Source organism: Cheilinus undulatus, linkage group 10, assembly GCF_018320785.1.
Source record: "Cheilinus undulatus linkage group 10, ASM1832078v1, whole genome shotgun sequence".
NCBI classification, from domain to species: Eukaryota; Metazoa; Chordata; class Actinopteri; order Labriformes; family Labridae; genus Cheilinus; species Cheilinus undulatus.
The window spans coordinates 38,792,575-38,813,311 of NC_054874.1; the positions used below are offsets into that span (position 1 = coordinate 38,792,575).

At 37.7% G+C, this 20,737-nt stretch overlaps 2 protein-coding genes across 3 annotated transcripts; one reads left to right on the forward strand and one right to left on the reverse strand.

The window, feature by feature from the left end:
* Positions 1 to 148: 148 nt before the first annotated feature.
* LOC121516492 (signal-regulatory protein beta-2-like) lies at positions 149 to 7,256 on the reverse strand. 2 transcript variants are annotated; one of them, XR_005992481.1, is made up of 6 exons: positions 7,168 to 7,256; positions 6,704 to 7,042; positions 6,276 to 6,614; positions 2,295 to 2,393; positions 1,590 to 1,655; positions 149 to 1,395 (listed from the first exon to the last, which is right to left on the reverse strand). XR_005992481.1 is itself a non-coding variant. In XM_041797809.1 (5 exons), the coding sequence occupies exons 1-5, from the start codon at positions 7,208 to 7,210 to the stop codon at positions 1,651 to 1,653; spliced, it is 825 nt and encodes a 274-aa protein (XP_041653743.1). In that variant the 5' UTR covers positions 7,211 to 7,256; the 3' UTR covers positions 152 to 1,650. The 2 variants fall into 2 exon arrangements, 1 of the variants encoding a protein (XP_041653743.1); XM_041797809.1 differs by having other exon boundaries at positions 152 to 1,655.
* Positions 7,257 to 17,146: 9,890 nt separating this feature from the next.
* Positions 17,147 to 19,751, forward strand: LOC121516141. Its single transcript, XM_041797241.1, has 5 exons — positions 17,147 to 17,462; positions 17,671 to 18,024; positions 18,173 to 18,301; positions 19,490 to 19,527; positions 19,626 to 19,751. Exons 1-5 carry the CDS (start codon positions 17,147 to 17,149, stop codon positions 19,749 to 19,751), a joined length of 963 nt encoding a protein of 320 aa, XP_041653175.1.
* Positions 19,752 to 20,737: the final 986 nt, after the last annotated feature.

Consider the following 20,737-nt stretch of genomic DNA (forward strand, 5'->3'; position numbering starts at 1 on the left):
CTCCTCCTCTCTCACCAACAGCATCTAAGGAAGAGCTGCAAACCACAGACAGGTTTGATGAAAACACACCATCCTCAGCTTTGATATGACGTTTGTGTCACATGGTACAACATGACACCTGAACTCCTCCGGCACCTGCATCACAAGAACCCCTTTTTGAATTTTTTGTTTGATCACATTAATTTTCTTTTTTCATCTGCATTTTGCTGAAAAATAGTTGTTGAAAAAAGCAGCAATGTTGAGAGATAATGGGATAGCATAGTTTAGCATTTAGCAATGGTTTAGCAAAACATCTCACTTTGTATAATCAGAATTTTTAATATTTGATTATTTTGATAAGACAGAAGTCAATGTGGCAATGAAATGGCACAATTCTCATGCTAACAAGAGGTTAAGCTGCACTGCCTTACACAAAACAGTGACATTTTTAATTGATCATCATGGGTTATCATAAATCACGATTTTAACATGTATGTAAAATGTTCTCAATCAAAACAATAACAGATGACAAGTTGCATTCTCCTCCTTCTTATTTTTACAGAGGACATTGCAAAAAACTACACTTCATATGTTGTATTCACTCAACAGTACATCAACATTTTGATTAACCAGGAAAGGCACTTTTAACAGCTTTTCTCCCTGTATGAAATTCATCCATGAAACTAAAACATTGGTGTACTTTTTGGTAGATACACCTTATGGAAAGCAATTTTTATATTGTACAGAGTCCTCAATTCAAAATGAGAAGTGAACATGGAGGTGGCTGGAGCTGAGGTCTGGTCTCTCTTGACCTGGAAATGTGTTGCAAGTTTATGGGTTTCGGGGAAGGTGAGGGAGTCCTATGTTACATGCAGCAAAAAACACATGAATGAAATACAACAACAGAACAGAACCTTCCAGTAGCTGTTCATGTTTCCTGAAGCATAGTCTTCAATATAATACCAAATGTTTTTATGGCTACAATAAACATTCTGTGTCTGTCACAGGACACGCCCCTTAACAAATACAAAAAATTAAGAATTTTTCAGACAATGGAAACTGTTGGAGATATTTTTAATAGCATAATAAATATGCTGTATATACCACAGGAGTAGTCATCTTTTTCAGTGCAGTAATCCCATATATTCTACATTTCAGGCAAATAATTTTATTAAAGCTCAGAGGAATTATTCAGGATGATAAAATTAGTCATCAACAGAAATATTTATTCATGTCTGAACAAAACAAATTCAGCCAACAAAGCTGAAAGATGTTTCATGAGGCTTATTTGGAGATCCTTGTGTGCATTGGTGGATATGCTCAAGAGTCAATCATGGAATTATTTGCCTTTTTGCATGTATGTTTTGGGAGTGAATTGCTTCTGAAGTTTCTCTTTCTTCATTTAGAGCTTATCCCCTATGATGGAAATTTGAGCAACCAATCAGTTAGTATTACATTGTTAGCAAGAGACATTTCTGACTTTGGAAAAATATGCACAAAGAACCTGTTTGTTTATAATAACACAACACTCATGCTATAAAATACACATTTAGATCTTTTTTCTGCAATTAACAATGTTATATGTAATGTGCAATTTTAATGTGTTTTACTTGTCCTGGTTTTCCACTGTAGAGAAGTCCAGCAGCAGAGTAGTTCTATGGCTGTATGCCATCATCCTAAGGCGAAAGATGTTGGAGGACATTAGCTGTTTGCCTTTAAACCTTGAACTAAATCCATGCCATGAAAGAGAATTAAAGAGCCATTTATATAGATACAGTTTACCCTTGCAAATACTGTAGAATTAAACTTAATACACCAGTTCAATCTCCATTGTCATTTGTAAGGCACTGATTCACGTAACCAATTTTTACAAAGAAACCAGGTCAGCAGCAGAGCTGTTTTGTGTAAGTCATCAATTTAAGTATTGATTTTAAATAATGCAAATTAAAGATAGAGATGAAGACAGCATTCAAGGTGTCAGTAAAGTAAAGATGTATACACGTTTTTGGCAAACCAGCTCTGACACATACAGAAGTACAACCCTTAAAAGAATTGGAAATAGAAATGGAAATAGCAAAATCTAAAGTGAAAAGTTCATATTTCCTGTATTGTGTAGTCAGCATTTTAAAACAAATTTTCATAGGTAACCAAATTCAGGTTTTTTTGGTTTGGTTAATGATTGTGATTTTTGTTTTACTTACAAAACCAGGAAAGGTCTGGTATTATGTTCCATGATCTGAGACTATGCGCTGTTTACTTAATGAACTAAAGTGAACAAGTAAGCATCTCCATCTTTGCAGTGTTATTAAACTTACCCTCTGTGGCGAAAATAAGGACAGCAATCACAATTACACAGAGAGCCAGCAGTGTCCCAAGGACAATGAGTATAGGATTCCAGTCTTGTGTGCCAATTTCTGGAAATAAAAACATCAACACACGTTTAAATTTTACTTTTCTCTTATTTTTTTAACATCAAAATTCTTGACTTTTGAAGGGGAAACAGTATAATGTTCACAGTATGCAAACAATGGATAAATGACTGGATGGATGGATGGATGGATGGATGGGTGGATGGATGCATAATGAAGATGGATATATAATGACTGAATGATTATAGATGGATGGATTCATAAATGTACGGGTGCATGGATGCATAATGACCAGATGTATGTAAGTATGTGTGTGTATATATATATATATGTATGTATGTATGTATGTATGGATGGATGGGTGGATGGGTGGATGGAAGGATGGATGTATATATGGATAGATCTATATGTGGATGGATGGATGGATGCATAATGATTAGATGGATAGATAATGATTGGATTGATGATGGATGGATGGATGGATGGATGGTTGGATTGATGATGGATGGATGGATGATGGATGGATGCATGCATGTATGGATGGATTGATAGATGGTTAGATTGATGATGGATGGATGGATGATGGATGGATGCATGCATGTATGGATGGATTGATGGATGGTTGGATTGATGATGGATGGATGGATGGATGGATGATGGATGGATGATGGTTGGATTGATGATGGATGGATGGATGGATGGATGGATGATGGATGGATGATGGATGGATGGACTCTAGTGGTAAAATGTGGTTTTACAGCTACCAGTTTTCAAGTCAGGGAGCAAAAAAATGAAACACAGTGATCAAGGATGAACTGATAGAGAAAAATACATATACAGTTTAAAGGCAGTCATTTAGCTTAAAGGTGCAGTGTGTAAAAATGGCAATATTAGCAACATCTATTAGACTTAAAAAAAATACATATACTTTCATTAGTCCCTCTTGTACAACTGCAGAAACATGCAGATGTAAAAATCCAAGATGGCAGAGTCTGTGGAGGGGACCCTCCATGTATGTATGGATACAACGCTACTCAGAGTGCATAAGAATAAAACATTTTTCTTCATTCAGGTAATTAAACAGTGATTTAGAAAGGGCCTGCTAATGTGACGCCCACTAATGTGTGGTCACATGTGGGGTATAATTTTTTTAAATTTTTCCTTAATTTTTCTTTTGTCGAATTATTATTTAAAGCACAGTTAATAGTTTTTTTTTTGGACTATGAATACAAATCTGTATGCACCTCCAGACCAGTAGGGGCAGTATGGGACGGGCACGGCTTCTGCAGAGTGTGTATACAGTAGAGCCGCCATCTTGCCTCCATTGTATCCACAGCAACGAAACAACTAAAGCCACGTCTCTGCCTCTCTTCTTTGTTATACTGTTTTACAGGTTTGTAAAGTACAAAACAAGTTGAAGTGACAGCGTTTCATTCACCAATACAATGTGTCGGGTTATAAACATGTAGATTGGGTCGTAATGTTAACAGGAAAAGCCATTATGCCAAGTGAAAGAGTGTACAGTGTTATCAGCTAGCGCTAAGGTGGGAATGCTAACAAGCTAGCGGTTGCTACAACATTAGTTTCAAGCTCTGTTTTGGCTTATGTGTTGTTGCTTGAGTTTAATGTTAGTTTCAGTGTTACTTGTATGCTTGTATGCTTTTCCTGAGCAGTGCTGTTTTTGTGTCTGTGATAAAGATGCACTTTAGTAGTTAGGATCGTTTACAAATCATACAGAGACACACCTGAACACACACCACACATACCTGCGCACACACCACACGCACGCGCACACGTGCACACGCACATACTCGCGCGCACGCGCATATCCATTCCATTTTCCTGATTAAGTTGTGTTTAATGTTTTCCCCAGTGCTTATTGAACTTAACCAGCAGGGTTTAAATAAGAAAGGTTTTCTAAAACAAGGGAAATGTTATTTCATAAAAATCATGGCAAGGCTAAAATGAGACCTAAAATCATTTGTAATTTGCATTAAAGCAAAGACAAGGCAGTAGTACACCATTTATGCACCCTGAAGAGATGACATAACAATTTGTATCCCCCTGTAACTTGAAATAGAAGTGAGTTAACCTGTTCAAACTCTCCAGTATTATCAGGCTTGATCAGAAATGAACACAAAATGAATGTTATGATGGTAGTTCATGATTTGAGCATTCTGGAGGGGGGATACACTTTGCACCATTTATACACCCTGAAGAGATGACATATTTGATCGCAATTAAATGTTCCTTTGTTTTTTACAGTTCTTTACACTGTGAAACACTTGTTTAGAGTGGGATGCAGTCGAAGTGGACGATGTGTTGAAATAAATGGTCTGAAATTGATCTCTCTGTACATAAATCTTGTTCAGACTGGTCAATAGACAAGTTAATATTCAGTGAAATGGCTATGCAGGACCTTTATTTTGAAATATCTCGAGGCGGAAGTGGGAAGTGGCGAGTGCATGTCAGCGGCTTGACGCTAAACAGCGCTAATAGAAGATGATAAAAGTTATGAAGAAAATATGTCTGTTACTCATGTACAGCAGCGTGGACCCAGATTTGATGACCAACACGCCGCCAAAATACCACGACAGGACGCAGGAGGAAAAAGATGCGTTCTCAGTTCGGCGTAATGAGTGTGCACCAAGCTGCAGTATTAAAACATTCACTTAAAAGATCTTATTTTAAAAGATATTACCGACAAAAACACGATAATGATGAATAAATCAGATGATCAAAACTAATCTTCTGCTTTATACATTCTTTTATTGTCATTTTTATTCACTGAGGCGAAATCTACGCCTGATAGTCAATAGTCAACTCCTTCGGCAAAGGCGGCAGGGGGATACAAATCCTACCGGGTGTACTTCTTTTGGCACGACACTTTAAGCGCGATTTTAGGCTTCCAATTGAAATGTGTATGTCAAGATACGAGGAAAGCATATCAAGAATCACACTATATGTATTTCCCTTGTTGACGTATTCCGCTATCAACTCAAGTTCCTCTTCCATGCCGGTAGACACTTGAAATTTCATGCTCGCTCGGCTATTGCGGTAAGAAGTATAAACAGGAAATGATAAATGACTGATGCCGGACTTGGGTTTAGCCAATCACAAACAAGTACCATGGTCCTACCCTTTCCGGTTTCGTGAAATGTATTTTGCGATTGGTGAAATGTTTTGTGCATTGTGAAATGTTTTTGTGTATTGTGAAATGTTTTTGTGTTTTGTGAAATGTTTTTGTGTATTGTGAAATGTTTTTGTGCATTGTGAAATGTTTTTGTGTATTGTGAAATGTTTTTGTGTTTTGTGAAATGTTTTTGTGTATTGTGAAAAGTTTTTGTGTTTTCTGAAATATATTTTGCGCTTTTGAAATATTTATTTTGTGTTGGCCTTCAGGGCCACCGTATTTTTCTGTGAAGTTGATGTGAAATAATAGTTAAGGTGAAGTTGTATATTTACAGAAATGTGAGAAAACTATTTCTACATTTATGTCAAATGGACATTCGTCATACAGCATAGTAATGCAAATAAATGAGTTTATGGGAGAAAATGTGTTAAATAAACCAATTGTATCCACAGCAACGAAACAACTAAAGCCACGTCTCTGCCTCTCTTCTTTGTTATACTGTTTTACAGTGTCACCCAGGATCAGAGACAGAATTAAACATTATTAACTGTATACATGGTCTTAGCCCTGGGACCTGTAACACTAACAATTATTAAGTTCCATTTTACCAAGTATGTTGATCTAAATGCTATTAGGCTAAACACACTGCACTTTTAACATTATGTTTAAAGTCCCAGCTAAAGTAAATCAGAAATGAAATTAAACGATGGCTCTTATGCCTGATGAGTTCATTTATATATTTAAAAATGATTTAATTAAAACAAAAACATAATAAAAGACTTGTAAAGGCATACTTGTGTCCAGAGTCGTTCCTTCACCAAATAGGATCTGTCCACATGTGACCACAGCACAGTAGTACGTCCCAGCATCAGACGAGCTCTCTATAGTTTTTAAAAAACTATAGGCACAACTTCTCTTCTGCTTATCGTCACTTTGAGAGTAAATAACAGCTGGATGGGATTCTCCTGCTCCAGCTTTGAGCCAGTACACATTATGTTCACCTGGACACTGCTCTCTGGTTTCTTTATGCTTGGAGAGAAGGGAACACTGGAGGCTCACTGAGTCGCCGGCCTTGATGGACTGTGACTCTGGGATTTGTTTGATGTACACTGAACTCTGGTGATTTTTATGATCTGTGTGATTCACAATAAGGCAGGGGGTAAGTCATGTTATCAGGGATAGTGATGCAGAAAAATCAAAGATTGAATTGATCATACTTTACCATTCACTGCCAAATGTATTCCATCCATAATTTTCATGGTGTATGGAGTTCCCACCTGGCAGAAATACGTTGCTTCGTCTTCTTTGCTCACATTTCTAACTGTGAGATAGTAGAGAGCAGCCACATTGGTAATTGTAAATCTTGGGTTGTTAAATTGTTCTTCAAGTGTAATTTTGTCAAAACTTCCTGTTGCGATTGCTTGGACCATGTATCCAAACTTTAGCTTGTACCAGTTTAACAGTCCAGCTTCATCTACTTGAAATGAACAAGGCACAGTCACATTTTCACCAGGTTCAGCTGCAATCACAGAGATTGGCTGAAGTGCGTTTATGGTTTGACCTGCGGAAAGAGAAACAACATAATTAGGACACAAAAGTAGAAAAATGTGCCAGAATGCTTGTGTGTGTCTTCTTTGTGACATTCTACAGAAACACTCATTTTAAAGCAGAAATAGTTGTACTTACATATTGTACCGAGAAAAATCAAAGCTGTTAGTCCTTTAATCATTGTGGTATAGCACCTTTGTCTTGCACAAGTCTCTGACCCGAATGGAGGTTTCATCACATTGTGAGTGAGGTTGACAAAGAAGAAGTCATGGTGATTGGCTTAAACATTAACGACGCAAATGGCTGTGGAAACCAATAGTCATGTCCCATTTTCAGGGAAATTTTGACATGTTTGTACTTTGTTTTTCTCTTTTGTAAGACTAACAACAATGCAGGGGAAATGGGTTGTGCAAAAGGGAATTATAGATTTTGCAACACGTTTTCTTGAAATGCATCTCATTAAAACACTTCTCTCTACCTGGGTAATTTGTCTTCATAATGTATGAATGGATTTCTTTAATTTATGCCCCATATTAAGACCTTAATTTGGCAATAGTTGTTGAAATGCTTCTACAGTGGGTCATAATGTAGAACAAGATTTTGCTCTGCTGAGTTATTAGGATGTTGAGCATTGATTGCAATGGTAATTAGTATTGTAAGCATTCTAAATGAGAGACAAAATGGACTGATATTGTGAACTCTGCTGGGTGCTGGCTGATAATTAACAAATCAGGGGTTTCAACTCTTAATTTCAATTCCTATTGGGTGTACCATGCAGCTATTTCTGGAAAGCCATAGGCAGCTAAATGTATCATTTCCCATTCTGATCAGATTCCCAAATCACCTCAAGCAGAATCTCTTGGGAAGAAGTAGAAGTTCTATTCACATAGCTCAATCAGAAATCTGGATAGTCAGTTAAGCTTTACACGTCCGCCATCCAATTATTTTAGTCAATACTATGAGCTCATCGTGTGACGTTAAAAGATAGAGAATCAAGCTTTGCTTTGAGACTAAGCTTTCCATTTTATCCTCGACAGCTCAGTACAATATCTGCTTTACTGCTACCCTAGCAGCCCCAAATCTCTCGGGACAGTCCCTGTTTTAAGAGACCGGTCCCTTGCATGTGCCCGAAAAAAAATGTCCTTTATATTATACTTATATTGGATTTATACTATGAATTCTGAAAAAATCATGGCAAAAAATTCCTTGTTACATTAGAGACTCCCCCAGACATATTTTAAACTGACCTGCTGTAAAAAATAAATAAATAAACAAATGAATAAATAAATATCTAAAATAATATATTTTATATAATAAAATAAAATGTTTGCTATTTTGTCTCCGGCCCGGACACTTTTTGTTGAGCAGTTCATTTCTAATGCTAAACTCAGGCATTTCCTGTAAGTAGTCTAATGTTCCTTCAAAATAAAAGTCAATTTAAGTCAGGGTGCTGCAACAGCAGGAAATGTGTTTTCAGTAGCAATAAGTCAACACATCACCATGGAGCTCTTTGAATGAAAAAGGTCTTGTAAAAACAGAATAAAATAAAAATGTCTGGATCCAGAATTTTTGAGAAAAAGAAAAGATACTGAGGAAGAGTTACATATGAACAGTTGTGTAGATTTATGTTAATAACCTATTTTATTTAATTATTGGCCCTTTGGTTCCAGCATTACTTCCAGTATTTGATAAATTTTTAACATAAAGTTTCAGAAGAATGCCGCAAGTCTAGAGGAGTGACCCTTTTTGTTCTGTTGGAGATCTCCCACCCAGCAGTACTCAAGAGGAGAATCCAGCTCCTTTAAAGGAGTATAACAGGTGCATCTCAAAAATTACAATATTATGAAAAAGTGCATTTTTTCCCCCCATGATATATTTTAGAGAGCGAAGATTCCATAAATTCCATGTAGATTTGTCTCATTCAAAGTGAAATATTTACTTTAATCTTGATGTTTACAGCTAACAGCTCATGAAAATACAAATAAATAAATACATAAATAAATCAAAATATTAGAACATTTTTGGGAAAAAGCTCATTTGCAAATGTTTCATTCTCTCATTCTGGTTCAGTACACACAACTGTAATCATGGAGAAGACTGCTGACTTGACATTTCTCCAGAAAACAATCATAGACACCCTGTAAGGAGGGTAAGCCACAGAAGGTCATCGCTGAAAGGGCAGGCTGTTCTCAGAGGCTGTATCAAAGCATGTTCATGGAAAGCTGACTGAACGAGAAAGGAAGGTAAGAAAAGGTGCACAAGCTACAGGGATGGGCTCAGCTTTCAGATGATTGTAAACAAAGCAGATACAAAAACTTAAGGGAGCTTCACAAGGAGTGGGCTGAGGCTGGAGTCAGTGGATGGAGAGTCAAACTTCATTTTGAGAATTATGGAGGCCACTGTGCTCATGAGGACCTTCAGTGCAACAGATTTTTTTTGTATCCTTCCCCAGATCTGTCACCTGCAGCAATCCTGTCTCTGAGCTCTGCAGGAAGTTCCTCTGATGTCATGGCTTGGTTTTTGCTCTGATATGCACTGTCAGCTGTGAGACCTTCTGTAAAGAGATGTTTGCTGATCCAAATCATGTCCAATCAGTTTAGTTCATCACAGGTGGACTCCAATCAAGGTGTAGAAACATCTCAGCAAAGATGGAGAGAAATGGAAGACCAGAGTTAAATTTTAGTGTTGTTGCAAAGGGTTTGTATACTTAAATCAATGGGATATTACAATGTTTTATTTTATAAAAATTCTGTTTTCACTTTGTCATGATGGTGAGTGTAGATTAATGAGAATTAAGGGATTTTTTTTACTGTGGCATCAGGCTACAACACAACAAAGTAGAAAAAGTGAAGGGGCTCTGAATACTTTCTGAATGCACTGTATATGGTAATAGCCTTACTCAGCATATCTATACTTGGTTTTGGCACCAGTACAGTTCACTATGAAAGTTCCTCCTCAACATCGGTGAGGTCATCATAGCTTGGCTGAGTGAAACTGCAGTGGTATCCAGCACATCGACAGTAGAGAACACCAAGGCAGTAGGTAAGAGTTTGATTCCAGAGACAGACGCAAGCAGCAAGCCAAAGTACTGTTAAAGTACGGGAGAGTTTGGGGAGTAAAACAGCTGTATGTCCATTCCTACATCTGATATCCCAGTCATGACCACTTAGTGGACAGCAGTGTCTTGGCAGCACTTTTTTATAGTGGCTGCTCTTACTTGGTTTCTCATCAGAGGTGATACAAAAAGTACCAAGAATGATCTCCTCATAGAAAATTTACAAACCTGTGTATAAAAATGAGTTGAGTTTGTGTCATACAGAGGGAATACACCATATGTGAACACTCTAGCTCCTTTCTGCTTTATTCTGTATATTAGTTATAGATTTGCCCTGCATGCACATCTAATGTTAACATAAATTATCCTCTTGTTTTGGATGTGTGAAGTTGTGTGTTTAATGCACCATTAAGATGCTTCAGAATTGCATGATTTCAGACTGGCCATGCAGCTGAAAGTACTCTCGATAAGCAGTCTGCAGCCTCGTGGGCAGGATGTTATGCTAAGTAGGTATGACTGTAATCTGTGGTGATCCTGATGTCAAAGAAGTGACTGCTCACACTCTAAAGAACAACATTCTAGCTTTTAAGTTTGAGAAAAAGTTAGAAATGTGAAAGGAATGTTCTAGATCTAAAAAAATGTGTAAAAAGTCAAGTAGTGCCATGTCACAAAATTAAACTGGCTAGAGGTAGTGGGGTATAAGGCAGATTTTCTTCACTGTTTATTTATTAGAATGGTAAAATAAGGTGTCACAGAAAATGGAGAAACAGAAGATGGGGGCTTTGTGCTACAGAATGTTGCATTGATGTACACGACCACATGGTATGCTGAGTTTCACAGCCCTTTGTAAGCCTAATGTGGACTGAGAACAACAAGCCAAGCCACATGCAAGAGCCCCGCTCACACAGGTGGTGTGGTCGACTGTTTCTTGCCTTTGACCAACCACTGAAGCGTTTTACTCAGAAGTGACCTGAATATGGGCTTTGACAGGATATGCTGTGACGGTTGAGGTGTAAGAACAAAAGGGAAGAAACTCTTAAGGCCACGTGTTTTAAATGTGTTTTTACATGTAACTTTCCTTGATGTTTTCTTGTTATGCAGTGTTACATAAAGCTAACCTTCATGGTCACTCTGATGGTTGGTTATCAGTGAGATTTATCAAGCCTCCAAAAAACCATGGGGACACTATACACTAAGACAGTTCCTCTCCAGCAACAACAATAGACCTGTATTACTGGCTTTGCAAAGGGTCTAAATATGTCAATGTGATATTTCATTTTTTTTATTTCATAAATTTGCAAAAGTTGTAAAATGCTGTTTTTTCTCTGTCATTCTGGGGTTTTGTGAGTAGATTTATGTGAAAAAGTGCACTATAGCATCAGGCAGCAACATAAACTGACAAAAGTGGAGGGTGTGTGAATACTTTCTGAATGCACTGCATTCATGTGAATGCCATCTGAGACAGATATAAATACCACTACATCCCTATCTCATTAGATAGGACAGTAGAAAGGAAATCATTTTCTGACTTTAAATAGTCTGAGTTTAAATTTGCATTAAGCCCTCTTTAAATAAAGAACAAATGAGTTCAAAGTATCTCTTTCTTTGTAGTCTTTAAGCACTTTTTGAAGGCCTCTTCATGTCTGATTTAAGAACAACTAGCAAAGCCACATGCATCAGTCTCACTGAGAGATGTAGGTGGTGCTGGGCTATTGTGTCAGCTCTTTGACCAACCATCAAGGCGGTTGACTCAGAACAGTCCTACCTCTACAGGATGTCTGATGAGGTTTAAGTTGCAAGGAAGGAAGTGGTACAAGAACACTCAGGAAGCCAGTTTTTGTTGCCCCTCTGACAGGCCTGTTGCCTTTTCATCCACTATTGATCCTCTTCCAGTAATAGAAGCACCTCCAGCTGAAGGCTGCATTCAAAGCAATAAACATATCTTTGTAGCCATAGTAGATAAACTTCAAGGCCAATATTGAGTTGCTGGTGTTGACTGAAGTCATTTGAAGTATATTTTAACTCAGTAACTTGTACGGTTTACATAATAGATCTATGTAAATCAGCAGAGAGTAAACTAAAGGATTTTGCCAATACAGCAGAGTCAAGCAGAGTACAATGATAGGAGGGTAGGGGGTGTATTCAACAGCCAAATCCTAACAAAGAAGTGCTGTAAAATCGCATGCACACTACCTGGACAAAAAGAACCAAGATTTTATGTTTTTTAAGAGAAAGAGTCGATTAAAGATATGTAACATGAGGTTCTTTAAAATCATATTGAAACAAGACTAATATCAAAAGCTAAAATGACTCTTTAGAGAGTAAGCATCATTTTTCCAGCATAGAAATGTACTGTTGTGAACAGTCTGAATCTAGTCAAACATTACTCGATGATGCATTTGTGGTTCTGTGACAAACTTCTAGTTTGTGTGGATTTTGGCACCCCCTGGTGGCACAACAGAACCTCTTGGCCCTTTGCTAAAGTGGGCCTGTATCAGTCCTGTTTACAGATGGAAATCCTCATCCTGTTTTCTTTTGACAATCATTTGTATCTCTGTAAATGAGTCATTATGATGTAAAATGTCAACAAAAAGAGGATTCAGCGCATGCTGTAATTCTATCCTTGCCTGAGTCTTAGGCAAGGTTTGATCATGAAGATCAAACATGTTTATCTTCATGATTCCAGATTTAACAGTCTCAGACAGAAGACCCACAACATCTAACAACAGAGAGCTGACTGGGCATTGTCACACCTTTAAAATCTTGTTTAAGATTTGAAATCGTCTGTTATTCCGTATTTCTCTGGTGATTTCTCTGTTATTATTTTGACTGAGACCCCCAGCAGCAGAATTTCCATCATGAGTGCTATTCAAAGCTTAATAAAAAAGGCCACTAAAAAAAAATTCAATTCTTCAAAATTGCTCACTCATCATTTAAATATGTCACTCAAGTTGCAACTTTCAGACATTTAAACAGTCAGACCCAGCCTTGTGATATTTAAACAGTTTGAAAAGCAATAAGCAACCTGAGAGAGCGTGCAGAGCAGAACAGTCAAAAACATGTTACAATATAGCAGTTGTTATCTTCTGACTTCTAACTTCTGCACATCAAACTATGTGCATGTCAAACTTTTGTGTTTTCATTTGTGGTCAGTGATCTGACCACACATGCAAACAGGCAGAGATAAACACTGAACACCAAATGATGCATGGAAACTCTAGCATTTTTGTGGTTCAGCTGTACATCGAGGTGTGAACACAGAGAGACCGTTTTATTTTGCAGCACTGTCTGATCTCAGGAAGTTGGGCTCAAGTTTTGGTTCAACTTCTCAAGTTGAATAACACATTGCAGTTTTTTATAAGCAGCATTGCAACTAAGATCAGACAATCTCACCTGGGAATGGAGAAAAATGTTAACATCTTTGATAAATTCTGTTTTGAAGTCTGTCACTGTTGCTCAGTGATGGATCAGTGTGTCAGCAGTCCAAACTATAAAAACACAAACATGAATTCAACTGTACTGTATATGCAAACCTTAAAACTACAACAAAGAGGGTCTATCTATCTGACTGCTAATGATGGCAAAGAAGAATGATTTAACAGACCTCCATATCTCTGCATGCTTGTGCTCTTCCTGCTGTTATGACTGACAGGCTGAGTGGGCGGGTCATCTCTCATGATGTGGAGCTTCTGCATTGGCTGACTTAAAAACTTAAACCTAAGACGGTGTATTTGTACAGTATCTGACTGTGCTTATCATAAGGCCCCTAGAAATTCCAGAAACATCCTACTTCAAGATATAAAACTCCAGAATAAGGCCTGCACTGTGGTTGAGCAGTAATACACTAATGTAGACAGGCCTGCTCACAGACTTGTCTGGGCCCAAGGGTCGGGTTGTGGTTGCAGCAACTCAATTATTTGCTATCTTTGATGAATTTTGCACAATTCAACCCATTTTTGGCGCTTTTTAAAACAAATTTTTGCTACTTTGAACCCATTTCACCACCATTTCTAGCCATTTCTGCCATACTTAAGACATTTATACCACTTTTAAACTTTCTGACACTTTTTCTGCCTGTTTTTGCCACTGTCCAGCTGTTGTTGCCCCTGTTGATCCATTTTCGCCACTATAAACCCCTTTCCACCACTCCCTTCACCCATTTTCTGCCAGTTTTGACCATATTTTACCATTTTTGTCCATTTTTTTTCACTTTAAACCTAGTTTTGCCATTTGTTCCTGCTTTTGAATGCTTTTCCTGCCAGCTTTTGCCACTTTACACACACATTTTCCCTCTTTTTACTCCTATTTTACCACTGTTTCTGATCATTATTGCCACTTTTAAACTCTTTCCACCAATGTACTGCTTGTTTCTGACAGCTTTCAGGTATTGTATTATGCTGACCCATCTTTGCCACCATGAACCCTTGTTCACTACTTCCTGTTTTTACCACTTTGACCCTTTTTTGCTATTCCTCACCTATTTATTGCCTCTGTTTAAAAAAATTCCCACCAAAACTGCATTTATGCCAATTTAAACCCATTTTTATTCTATTTTTAAGAAAAAGGATTTTCATTTTATGAAGACTGTATACTACAGCATAAATAAAAAATTCAATTATTTGTTGCTTTGATGAGAGTGCTTGATATTCAGATGAAAAAATATGGCCCTAGAAAGTTCTCCTCTTTATCCCCCCTCATGGGCAGCCTTGCCATATAGGGGATATTTGAAAATAGCCATAACATCCCTTTCATCACTGTTTCTAGCAGCAGCATTACTGCCAGTGTTTGAAGGTGTCGTTAAATTGATGACAGAACTCCTGTCAATGATCACACCCTTTTAAATAAAGTAAAAAATAAATAAATAAATAAATAAATTAAAAGGAATTAATGAAGCTCATACTCGTGGGTACAAAATGGCCCAACGCTACAGTACTGCACTATTGTCCTCTCTAAAGTCAGACATTAAGTTTGACTTAATAACCAACAGTAAATGTTCAGCTTATTGTAATAAAATCTACAGTGATGTGCAGTTTAAAAATGCTTTAATTCTTCTTTTTGGAGCCCAGGGATATTGATAGTAACCATTTACCACTGACCATGTCATTCATTAGGGTCCTATTTACGGTAGGTATGGAATATTACAGCAAATACAGAGAAAACTTGAATACTCCCTAATTATTCAAGTACAAGAATACATTAGATCTAAGTCTTGGACACAGACCTACCAGTGGCCTGTAAGTGACAAGACACTTAGCCCCAGAGACAAGATAAGATTTGGGCCCAAGATGAGACTACACACTTTATTTTAACATTGATAACAGAATATCAGACTAGAATTTTTTTTATTTAATTGAAAGGCATAAAATTCAATGAATGCAGGTTCATATTGAAATGTTTAAATCAGTTATCCGCTCAGTATTTAACCAGATAGATAGTTCCATATCTGGGAAAGCTCCCATAGAGAAGGTTTGGGGAGGACTTTTCTAAATGTTCTCAGAGGGCAATCGCACGGGTGTTCTGTATTCAGGGCAACAACACAGATTTAGGTTGTTGTACCTATGCACAGCTCCAGAAGTACCATCAGCTTGACAGGAAGACTCCGCCAAAGTGCATAAAGAATGGAGCATGATGTGGATAAAACTCTCGTTGAGGTCTGTAAGGCCAAGAGTGAAAACATCTTCTCACCAAGAGAAGCTTATGGTGTGCCTCTGCTCTTGTTCTAACAAAGAAATGCAGCACAATCCTGATATAGCCACCGCTTTTCCACTGCTGATCCCTTCAGCGGTAGCAGCGTTTGTATACACCGGCTCACAGTAGAACTCAACCTCCAACGCAACAATCACGAACCCATCCTGAAGCAGGTCGGGAAAAGCACAAAAGCATCTTTTCTGGCTCCTAAAGCATTTGGAGAAATGTGTTCAAATTCTGAAAAACTGTTCCTGTGGCTACATCCAAGCTAACTGCTCAACTAGCAGCCAGACTCACACTACAACCTCCCCTGTAATTTTCACTTTTGTTTGTTTCATTGCTCTTTCATTCATCAAGAAATTTGGTGCAATTCTGATAACACTGCCGCTACATGCAAGCTAACTGTTACACAGAGGAGCAGCCATTGGTATTGGCCTTCAGTACAACTAAACCCAACCTGTAGCTCGTTCGCCTAAAATGACACTGATTGGTCAGAACCATATTTGGTGCGGCACAAACGATGTGGATTGGAGCTTTTCAGGATGGATTTGCCTGATGATAGACTGGCAAATCCATACACTCTGCAAGGTTGCATTGTATCCCTACTTACAGTTAGTTACTCTAACATATAACTGCATTTCACAGGACTTTAGCCCTGTGTGTTGTCTGAGCAAAGTGCTGAACTCAACCAGTGTATAAGGTTATAAACTAGCAGTCTGGGCTAGAAAAACCTGTTGAAAAATGGATTAGGATGCCAACAACCCAAAAAGGTGTATTCACACATATGATCACTTCATGTTCCCAAAACAAACGTGGCAATGGCCAAACGTCACATTTAAGCTTAAGAAGGAGGCTTTGCAACCAGTTCGATATCTTCTCTGTTCCTATGAACACATTCATGAAGAATGTGAAAAATAGAAAAGAACACTGCGATCGGTGTCCTTACTCTGACCAACAATTGTTAAAACCCACCATGAAGCATGAAACAGAAGTTTGCTTCTGTTGTTTCATGCGCTTTGGCTTGAGAGATGACAGTCTTTTTTTATTATTGTGGTTACACTGTGTGGTACTGTCACAATGAGAGGCCAATCAGATCACTCTGTGATCGTCCCTCCTACTAGATAAGACTCTATTTAGGTGAATCATCTTCTTATATGAGCTGATTTTAGTGAGCTCCTAAGTGGACTGACATGACGATGCTGGCTGTCCTCAGTTCACTCCTGATGCTTGGACTGAGCCATAAGTGTTGATGAAGATTTTCGGATTAAATGATGATATGAATTTCAAGTGTTGTAGAGCAGAGCATTAATGGTCTTCTCTGTCATTAAATACTGACACGTTTCTTTATTTTGTTCAGGATGTACAAATGAGGAGATGATTGAAATAAAGATAGTCCATGTCGGAGACGATGTCAAACTGACGTGTCCTCGCAAGACCTCTGCTTTCGATTCAGCTAAGTTATTCTGGTTCAGGCAGGTTTCTGGAGAATTGCCTGAATTTTTGGGTGGAACTCTCACCTTTGACTATGATGATGTTAACAAAACTCCTTACACCACCTTAAAACAAGAGCCTGGAACATTTGTCCTGATTATCAGTCAAACCCAGCTCAGTGACACTGGACTTTACTTTTGTGTAAGACAAGAGGAACTTAAAATGACCCTTTTAAAAGGAGTATTTCTGAGAACTAAAGGTAAAAAATGGATTCCTAGGATTCTTTACAAATGAAAACACGTTTGGAAACAACAGTTACTCTGTTTAATTTGATCATAAATACAGATGTGTAAGGATAGACTCAATTGAATTTTTTCAGGAAGGAGTCCATCGTTACTTTTTAACTGTAACTACTGCCACTGTCTTTATAAGTGAAGTCTGCATTCATTCTGGTTTGTATTCATTAGGACCAGAGTCTGATATCACCACCATCATTCAAGACCTTTCAGCTGATCCGGACCATCCAGACTTGATGACTCTGCAGTGTTCAGTCCTCTCTGACTCTGAAACTAAAACCTGTCCAGGGAATCACAGTGTGTTCTGGTTCAGATCTGGATCAGATGAAGCTCATCCCAGTGTCATTTATACTCATGGAAACAGACGTGATGAGTGTGAGGAGAGTCCTGAGACTCAGTCTCCACAGAAATGTGTCTACAGCTTTTCCAAGACCTTCAGCTCTTCTGATGCCGGGACTTATTACTGTGCTGTGGCCACATGTGGACAGATGTTATTTGGACATGGAACAGAGATCAACATTGAAGGTAAGAGCAGGATATTTATATGAGCAGAAATCACAGGAATGGAGATTTGGGTCTGTGTTCAATTCCGGTGGTTTCATTCAAACTCTAGTAAGGAAATCATAAAAGATACACATTTTTTTTTTTGTTTTTTTGTTTTTTTGTTTTCCAGATCATAGACAAAGTTTTCCGTTTTTTGCACTGGTGACAGGAATAGTCTACTTGGTGATTCTTGTGATGATTGGAGGTTTCGTCTTTATCTGCTGCCGAACTCCAGGAGAAGAAAATGAACAATTCAAAGGTAAGGGTTGACTTAACCAAAGCTGAAAATTAAGTTTAAGGACCCATGTGACCCAGATGTTATCATTTTTTAAAACCTAAAAAGTCTGTTGTGTGGCCTATTTTAACAGTAAGCACAACAACAATAATACTAATAACATATTGCACTGAACTAATGGTAAAAAAAAATGCACCAAATTTGAAATTCCAACCAAAAAAGTTAGATGTTACTGAAAGTAAAGCAAATTCTAGGTACAGGTTTCAGTGCTTAATTTGATTGTAAATTAAGGGCCCAGAGTGCATAAAATCTTATCAAAATAGAGCATTTTATAAAAACATCCAGGCAAGAAATCCCCAGACCTCCATTTAGAGTCTTCGTTGTTCATTAATGTCCTCATACATCAAAGTTGTCTCAAATCATCGTAAATGCAAGGTCTTCAATGAATTCCTGCAACAAGGCAATTCAAAGTGCTTTAGCCTGTGATAAGTGCAAATAAAAGATGCAACATACCAGAAAGTCTAACTGACGCATGTCTAAAAGTAACTTTCATCTGAAAAGGTCACAAAAATGACCCCTGCTTTAATGATCATATTCCTTGTTGTAATAATAAAGATGATTTTTAAAATTTCCATCTGTCCTTTATTTCAAAATGATTGTCATCACTGGAGGTTAATTATTTTCATCATAGCATTAATCCAACTTTATCCGTTTCACTGGTTTCTTTTCCTCAAAATAAAAGTAACATAATAAAAAAAGAGGAACAATGACTTGCCAGATTACTTGCAAAAAATGTCCATAGTACAGGTGGCATTCAAAAATGAGAATCCGAGGACTGACCAACAGTAGTTGGCGTTGAAACACATAGATATCCCTGTTAAATACAGGATTTTTTTTTACATCGGAGTGCCTCGGATTCTCAGTGTCTGACATCTATACTATGGACATTTTGTTGCAAGTAATCTAACAAGTCATTGTTCCTCGTGTCATGTTATATTCTTGTCCTCTTATTTTGAAGAGCACCTGATCCTAGTTACAAAGTTTTGGATACCTTTGACCTCATGTAGCATGGCTCTGATGACTCAGATACAAATCTTGAAACAGCCGTTGTGGATGTTGCTACAGATAACAGGACAATGTCATATTCTCAATAGCAGTGTTGAATTAAAACATCTCTCTTCTTATCTATGTTCTTTCTATTTCATAGTCCAGGTGCTGTTGCTCTGCAAGATGGCCAGAGCAGTGAACAGGTACATTTCCAAAATAAAGCTTAAGCGTTATCTAAAAAAAAAAAAAGAAAAAAAAAGAAGATTTTTATTTTAACTTTGTCATCTTTCCGTATTCTCAGGGAGAAGAGGAAACTTGGCAGTACTCTACTGTTGTCTTCACCATGAGGAAATCTGACTTTGGTGAAGTTGAAGAAGCAAAGACAGCAGAGAGGAAGAGGAGGATGCAGAGAAGGCCTTCGGATTAGATTAGAGAATAAAAAGATTTATGATTCATCAGTTTAGTCAAATTAAATAGTTCATGTTGACAAGTTGAGTTGATAAGGTGATACTTTAGATTTTATTCTGAATAAAGATTAGACTTGTTCTGTCTATTCTGTCCATATGTTAAAAAATGTCTGTTTGATAAGTTCAACTGAAGTTTCTCTTTTTACATCTGCATTTTTCATGTACCAGATTTAAAATAAGTATTTCTTAACAAATAAATTCAGAAAAAAAAAAAAATCTTTGCACAATCATCCACTCCTGGGACACCTTTTCCTGACCACCTCTCCGGGGTAAATGCCCCAAAGACTGGGCTACAGCCGCATGTGTCTATTAATATACCAATATATTGGTATAATGTAAAATTATTCATGTATTTCCAGATTACAGGAATAATAAAGCTTTTTTGTTCTCTTTTAAACCAATCATACATCATTCTCTGCTGTCTTATTCAAGTGATGCCAACCTCACTTCTTCCTAAGATTTCCCCTTCACCAATCTAAACAATTTTATTACTATTCAGTTTTTCTAAACTGAGCTCTTAAATTCCTGTGGTCACATCAGCCTCAATTCCTGTTACTGCTGAGCTTTTTGTGCAGCTCCAAGAGCCCAAAGTGAGCGTGAGACTGGGAGAGCAGCAGTGGTGACGTAAAGAGAGAAAGTATGATCAAGTAGAAGTTAGAAGTAAGGCGTGCAAGAGAGGTATACTCTGAATGGTGTCAGTGTGGTTTCTCAAGTTAAAGCTGTTTTTAAAGCCTCTGTAGCTGCAAACACAACAGAAAGACAGTCCTGAGCTAGTATCAGAGTCTAGTGCTGCTCTGCAGACTGTCTAATGTGACAAAACTGAGCTTGCTTCCTGTTAAACATACACTCACCAGACACTTTGTTAGGTACACCTTGCTAGTACTGTGTCTGACCCCCTTTGGCCTTCAGAACTGCCTTAATTCTTTGTGGCATAGTTTCAGCAAGG